Consider the following 7,789-nt stretch of genomic DNA (forward strand, 5'->3'; position numbering starts at 1 on the left):
CATAATTTTGTTTGATTGGGTCTTTTTTATGAAACAGGAGAAAGGGTGATTAAATACTTGGGGAGGGACTTCACTGGCGGTCCAGTGGTTAGGACTCTGGGCTTCCACTTCAGCGGGCCCGGGATCGATCCCTGCACCGTGGCCGAACCATGGCCAAAAAAACCGCCGCCTCTCCAAAAAAACCTCGGTGCATGCTTCTTCTGTGCCAGTTTATGTGCATTATCTCATTTAATTCTTACAGCAGCCCTACAAAATAGGTACTATTATTCCCATTTTAAAAATGAGGCAACTAAGAGATTAACTGAAGTGCTCAAGACTTCACAGCTAGTATGGGATTCAGATCCAGGCAGAGTGACTCTCAGCACACACCTCCTCCCACCGAAAGACATACTTTCTTACTTTTAAAATCCATTCCTGAAAAAAAAATAAAATAAAATCCATTCCTGTTTCTTCAACGTAACACATGAAACACGTATTCTTCCTGTAAAATGGCTGTCAGTCCCTCTACATAGGTGTTTGCTAAATGTTAACTCCTTTCCTAAGCGCTCCATCCCCACTACCACTGCTTAGTTCAGGCCATCATTTTTTCTTATGCTGCTGTGACGGTGACGATGTTATCATGCATGTTCCAGGCACTAAGTACGGTATTTCACGAACTAAAAATAAGAGTGCACATTTATTGAGCACTCACTATAACTCAGGTATTACGCTAAATATCACTCACGGCTTATCATCCAGCAATCCTATAAGGTTAGTTTTGTTTTGAGTACAGATGACCCCATATCCTCCCTCCTTTAATTCCTCCCTGCTTATAAAAATAATAACTGTACCATTTCCCTAGAATAAACCGCACTTATTTAAAGCGTACATTTCAGTGAGTTTTGACATACTTGTGAAACCACCACCACAAACAGGACGCAGACTTCTCCTACCCTCATAAACTTCCCGAGCTCCTTCCCAGCTTAGCCCGCCCTGACCCCGGGCCCCCGCGGGGCGTGACGTCACTGCCCTGCGCCCCGCCGCCGCTATGCGCGGCGCTTCCGGCAGCGAGGACGTGGGGGGCGGGGCTGGGGGGCGTCACGGAGGCGTGCGCCGGAAGCGGGCCCGGCGGAAGTGGCGGGGCGGGGCGCGGGGGCGATGGGGGGTGGCGGCGGCGGCCGGCGATGAGCAGCGGGAGTGCGTGAGCGGGCCGGCGGGCGAGGCTGGGGGGCCCCGGAGAACGAGCCTCAGGGCGGAGGGCGGGGGCGCGAGCGCGGCGGGCGGCGGGCGGCGGCCTGGGCGCGGCGGCGGCCGAGAAGATGGCGGACGGCGACAGCGGCAGCGAGCGCGGCGGCGGTGGCGGGCCCGGCGGCTTCCAGCCCGCGTCTCGCGGCGGCGGCGAGCAGGAGACGCAGGAGCTGGCCTCGAAGCGGCTGGACATCCAGAACAAACGCTTCTACCTGGACGTGAAGCAGAACGCCAAGGGCCGCTTCCTCAAGATCGCCGAGGTGGGCGCGGGCGGCTCCAAGAGCCGCCTCACGCTGTCCATGGCGGTGGCCGCCGAGTTCCGCGACTACCTGGGCGACTTCATCGAACACTACGCGCAGCTGGGCCCCAGCAGCCCCGAGCAGGTGGCAGCGGCAGCGGGCGCCGAGGAGGGCGGTGGGCCGCGGCGCGCGCTCAAGAGCGAGTTTCTGGTGCGCGAGAACCGCAAGTACTACCTGGACCTCAAGGAGAACCAGCGCGGCCGCTTCCTGCGCATCCGCCAGACGGTCAACCGCGGCGGCGGTGGCCCGGGGCCCGGCGGCCTGCAGAGCGGCCAGACCATCGCGTTGCCCGCGCAGGGCCTCATCGAGTTCCGCGACGCGCTGGCCAAGCTCATCGACGACTACGGCGGCGAGGACGAGGAGTTGGCTGGGGGCCCGGGCGGCGGTGCCGGGGGCCCCGGGGGCGGCCTGTACGGGGAGCTCCCGGAAGGCACCTCCATCACGGTGGACTCTAAGCGTTTCTTCTTCGACGTGGGCTGCAACAAGTACGGAGTGTTCCTGCGCGTGAGCGAGGTGAAGCCGTCCTACCGCAACGCCATTACCGTCCCTTTCAAGGCCTGGGGCAAGTTCGGGGGCGCCTTTTGCCGGTATGCGGATGAGATGAAAGAGATCCAGGAGCGGCAGAGGGATAAGCTTTATGAGCGACGCGGCGGAGACGAGTCAGAGGGAGAGGAGGTGGATGAGGATTGAAACGCCTAGCTTCCCCTACGGGCCTCCCCACCCCACCACTAGAGAGCCCCCCTTCCTGTTCATCCCAGTGAGCTAGTGGAGGGGGAGGAAGGGAGGCCCCAGAAGGAGAAGACAAAATTTAAAATAATATAGTTAATTAAGAGAAATAACCATAAGAGAGAACAGTCACGGACAATTAGAGAAAAGCAGTAAAGTTCCAAGGAATTGACAGCAACCTACAAAGAGAGGACGACAGCGCCTCCTCACCTGAGCAAAAGTCTCAACTTCTGTTGCTTCCCAGCTGAGGTTCCTAAATCCATCAGGATAATCCTGGGTGGGGTAGATCCTTGCACATTGGCCAAGGAACACCTCTTGAGTTACCCAGACCCACTGATGACAGCTGAATTTGTATTATACCTGGGGTAACCTGGTCTTAAGATAGTGTCTTATCCCTTCACCTCCATTGAAATCAGCGTTTTGGATCTAGATCTTCATGGAATTCTTGTGAAGAGAGAGGCATTTGCAGTTACCCAGTTCTGAGGGTACAAGTTTTATGAAAAGGAATGCAACTTTAAGTAATCATAGACAGGGCAAAATAAGAATTCAAGAAGCCACCAGGGAATACAGAAACAAGTCGGATCCATTTTTTTTTTAAATGGTTTTGCATGGAACCTGGAACAAGGTCCATGTCTTGTCTTTGCAGAATTATTTTCCGGGATGCAGATGGATTCAGGTGTCAGTCCTTGAACTAGAATCCGTTATTATAATATTTTGGAAGTTGGCAAAATTTTTTCAAAGATAAAAGCAGTTTTACATTGGGGGTTGCTGAGGTAGGCACAAGCAGAAATCAGGCATAAAGCACAAGGAAAACTGTTTGAGTGGATTGGTTGCTGCTCACTAAAGTTCTTCCCCGATCTCCAAATATGGAGGTCATGTCTTAGATATGAATGAGAGCCAGATCCCCGTGGCTCCACCGTGTGAGCCAGTGAATTATGGCTAATTCGGCAGTTTCAGCCACTGGTTGGCTGGATTTTAAACCGTAAAACTTGAAGATATCTACAAAAGGAACAGTGGCTACAAGCCTGAGCTTTAATGGAATATAAGTCCTCACAGAAAAGTTCGAAATAACCAAAACTGAAGTCTTCATCTACCTTCAGTTTAATCTGTGGATTTGTTTAAACACTAAAGATCCTCAGGTCCAGAATTCCAGCAACATTTATTCTTTTAAAATAAATTTTTAAGAACTTGATCCATTGTATCAGTACCTCACAATCAAGTTGGCAAACGATGGATGAGTGATTCAAGTAGCGTGCCCTTTGGAAGCTGAAATCCATCTGAATGGAGCTGAAGTGAACGTGAATATGCTGACTATATCCTGGAAGCATTTTTATACCATCTTGAAATTTCAACAAAACTGCCTTTTGCCAGTTTATCCAGCTGTCTTTCAAGAATAAAAGTTGGGGTTTTCAAGGATCGCCTCTTCTATATTTTAAATGGATTTTCAGTATGATCTTTACTAATCAAGTTAATCCCACCCCATCAAAAGGTATTCCTAGAAGTGTCAGAACCTAGGTAACTGAATTGAATGGGAGCTAATGTTCTTTCCAAAGTTTTCAGGTATACTTTGTGCAACACCTTCTCAACCAGGAGGCAAGTAACCCCACTTCCACAATCTTAGTATTTTTTTTTAACTGCATGCCTGCCCTTTATTTGAGCTGCCTTTTAATTTATTGCATACCCTTTTTATTATCTTATTTTGGTATTCAATCTATACAATCTTTTTGTATTTATTGGGAAATGAGTAATATACAAAAAGGTCGTTTTCATGAATTAGTGGCTGAGAGGGAGGGAATAATTGTGTATATAAAATTAGGCTTTTTTAAAAATTAGATTTGATTCAGAATATCTCATCTTAGATTTTTAAAAAATAGTGGAAGAGCCACAAACATTGGTGCCCTTTTCAGACTATTTCTCTACTCTCATCATCCACAGTAGACTTTTTAAACAGATTTTTTTTAAAGCATTTCTTTTTTTAAAAAATGTTTCTCCGTTGCAAAGAATGTTTCCTAAATTGTATGGGAGCAATAGTATTTTTGATGTTTTAATGACATCTGTATACTTGTACTGTATTTTGTACTACAAGGCAGCTGTTTTCAATAATGTCCTGCTGTATTTACCTATGTGTTTTGAGTGTTTATTTCTTTGCTGCGGAGAACAAATCCCTAAATAGTTTTAGTAAAGGAGCTGAGAAACTAAGCATTATTAGGTTTGCAGAAACTGTTTAAGTTTCAAACTCTGAGGCAGCAATGAAAATTAAGGTTGCAGCTCTTAGTTGATAGCTGTAACTTTTTCATTTTCAAAACATGTATAATTCCTGTAGAGACCAACTTGTTTTCCTGCTTCAGTGGTGGTTCTGTTGCTCAGCTGCTGTGAGCCAGTTCAGTTTTGCAAAGGTGCAGTACCTCTCCTTTCTAAGGGGTTGGTTTATTCTTTTTTCTTTTCTTTTTGTTTGGCTGAATTGCAGTAACTAGCCTTGCCCTTTCTACTCTGTAGAAATGACAGGGTCTTCACAATCCTTCACCAGTGGCTACTAAGCTATAATTAGCTGAACAGAAAGAATGTGGAAGTGGTCTGAGGCATATAGAGTATATGCCAAGAACACTACCATATATGGCATCAGCTTTGGTTACCAGAGAAATTTTCTTAGTCATTAGACCATATAACAGTAGTATATCATATGTAAATCTTTAGATATCAATTTGAGAATCCTCCAAAAAAAGGAGCAAAGAATGCATAAGCTATGTGTTGGAAAAAGTAATTTATATTAAAATTTTGACCTGCCTATGTAAGATTAAGTGGTAAACGTCATAGTGGTGGGTTTTTAAGTCTTAACCAATCTCAAAGGTTTGTTTCTCCTGCAGGGGGTGGTTCACGGCCTCTTCTCACTGCAGGAAGATTACAGGAGGATGTGGATTAATTGTAGCATTCACTGATCCTCATTCCAGTACTAGGGACAATAGAAATCTGCAAAGCATAGAGACTACACTTGGTGTGTGGTTTGTTAAACAAGGTGATAGTAACAGGCTAGCTTTTAGAACTCATTCAAAGTATTGCTTATTAAAGGAAATGATCTTTGTTAATTCCAGTCAGAAAATGGCATTGTACAGACTATGGGAAACCAATTTTTTTGTTTTGTCTTTCAACCACTATTATGAACAGTGATTTAGGGCTGTTTTTCAGCTTTGGCAAACATCCCAGCTAATCACATGTTCAAAACAGTCATATTCTTGAGAAGTAGGGAACTAAAATTCCTCTTCAGATAATTGGTAGAATGTTTGTTTCTCAAACTACTGCAGTTACAGACATGAGAAATCAAATTTCAGGAACAGAATCAAAAGAGCAAAAATCTGTGTCAAGATACTCCTCTTCCCTTCTGGTTTCTATTGTCCCTACCTATCATTCAAGTAGAATGGCAGTTCTAGCCAGCAAAGAACATTTTCAGTGCATATGCTGCACAGTACAAAATGTAAATCTGTATGGCACCAAAAAATCAAAGTGAAAACCAAACCAAAAACCCAGACACCCTATGTTACTATGGGAGGCATGTAGGTGGTGTAAATGACTGTAGCTGTGATGCACACATGGCTACTTGTCAAGTCACTTTCCATAATTATTTACTGCAAAATGATTGAGAGGCTTTGGTGCAGGCAGCCTATTAACCTACTACTTCCTTTGTTACCTCTCAATCACTTTGCAATAAATTGCAGGTCTTTTAAGAGATTCAAGCTTCAGTTTTCTCAAAAAACAAAACAATTTTCCTGGCTTATCTGAAAATGCAGGGTTGTGGGCAAAAGAGGCTGGTTATAATAATGCCCTCATATTGAGTGGTCTGTAAATGGCTGCACACTTCAGGCACTATAGTTGCTGAGGATGCTTTGTTAAATATGACCTTGACTGGCTTTACAGGGGGTAGAATGTGCTCTACACAAGGTATTAAAAGGTAACTGTTCATTTGTGTCTACCTTGCTCTTGAGGTGGATGAAATTAAGAAGCTTGAGTGTGTAAGCCATGCACATAGGTATTCTTCACTGTAAATTTTGTTTTCATTTTTAACCCAATTATGGTACTTTGTCCAATGCACAACTGATCTCTCAGTAGATATTCATTTGAAAATAGTGTGGCCTTGATCGGTGAGAAGGGGAAGGAAACAAGTGACTTTTTGCTTATGTAAAATGACTCGTTTGCCGAGAGTCATTCTGCAGCACTCTTAGTGTCTAATGCGTTTGTGATCAGTCTCCTTGTTGATTGGGGAAAGTTAATGTTTTTGACCCTGGAGTTATTAATTCAATTGAGTTGTCTTCTGTTTTTAGGAAGTATCAGAATTGCTGTGATAAAAAAGTTGACTGCTTTGATGTCCAATCTCAGGTTTTAGAATATATATAGTGGTGTAAAATTCCACTGTTAACTCTTAAAACAATTTTAATTTAGTACACCCTAAACGTCACCTGCATAAGGCCTGTTCAGAGAGCAGAGCCTCCCATCTTTTTGCTCCTTTTCCACTTTGTACTTCACTTGAGAAAGTGTCTCGTGATTTTACATTGTATATTTCCACTTTAACCCTGACATATTTCTCAAAGATAAAGCACTTTTTGATCATGAAATACATGGAATCTTTGTGTGATATGGATCATGGTTTCTCAGGCTCCCCTAGGTAATTTGCTTATGAATATCATTCTAACTGTGTAAGAAGAGTGGAAATCTTTGCTAATGTTAGAAAGTTTGTATTATTGATCTAGAATGCATTTTGCTAGCTTCCAATGGATGGGAGAGTAAATAATGCTGCATTCACAATATAATAAGTTACTTTCCCTTGAGCCTTAAGGTAACTTTTTTTTCTGTCAATAACAGCACTGAAGTTATAGTAAATGAATGAGATTACCAGTTTTCAGGGTTGGTTTTAGAGTACTGTAAATCAATTAGCTGTCTTCCTAAACAGTTACTATTCCCATTGAATAAACTGGATAATGGGTGTGTGGGTGGGACAGGGCGGGGGGCGGGGGGGGATTGTTTGTAGAAAAGAAGAAAAGAAAAAAAAAAACCACATTTACCTAAAGAAAAATATAGACACAGAAGAAAGAAGTACATGACAATGCCTCATTTGAAATTCCAGACATAAGGTGGAAATGGCAAATTATAACCTCATTTCCCTGTTTTTAATCTAGAAAAGCAAAGTCATTAATTTTCAAGTGTTAGCCCCCAGAAGTTTCAAGAGATAGACTGAACGATGACTTCTCTTGATATATCAGTATCTGTCTGCTATTTAGTTAAAGTTGCTGTTCCCAGCCCTCAGTCTTAAAACTTAGTTTCATTACTGATGAATTTAACAGACTCTTATTTCAGTAAATGTGGTCCAATTGTCAGTATGAAAATTAAATTTGGAAAATACTGCTGCATCATGAAGACTTATTACTCTAGTAATTTCCAATTGATATCTGTACCCCTGATCTAAGTAAGACCTTTATGAATGTATTTTATATTTCCTAATGAAATAGAGAATATGCCATCAATGTAATCACCTTTATTTGCAATCTTTT

The 7,789-nt window shown here is 43.6% G+C and overlaps 1 protein-coding gene across 1 annotated transcript; it reads left to right on the forward strand.

The window, feature by feature from the left end:
- The first annotated feature begins 1,157 nt into the window (after positions 1-1,157).
- Positions 1,158-7,217, forward strand: PURB (purine rich element binding protein B). The gene has a single exon (XM_060020144.1). The coding sequence runs from the start codon at positions 1,299-1,301 to the stop codon at positions 2,214-2,216; it is 918 nt and encodes a 305-aa protein (XP_059876127.1). The 5' UTR covers positions 1,158-1,298; the 3' UTR covers positions 2,217-7,217.
- Positions 7,218-7,789: the final 572 nt, after the last annotated feature.

This window comes from Delphinus delphis, chromosome 9, assembly GCF_949987515.2.
Source record: "Delphinus delphis chromosome 9, mDelDel1.2, whole genome shotgun sequence".
Classification (NCBI taxonomy): domain Eukaryota; kingdom Metazoa; phylum Chordata; class Mammalia; order Artiodactyla; family Delphinidae; genus Delphinus; species Delphinus delphis.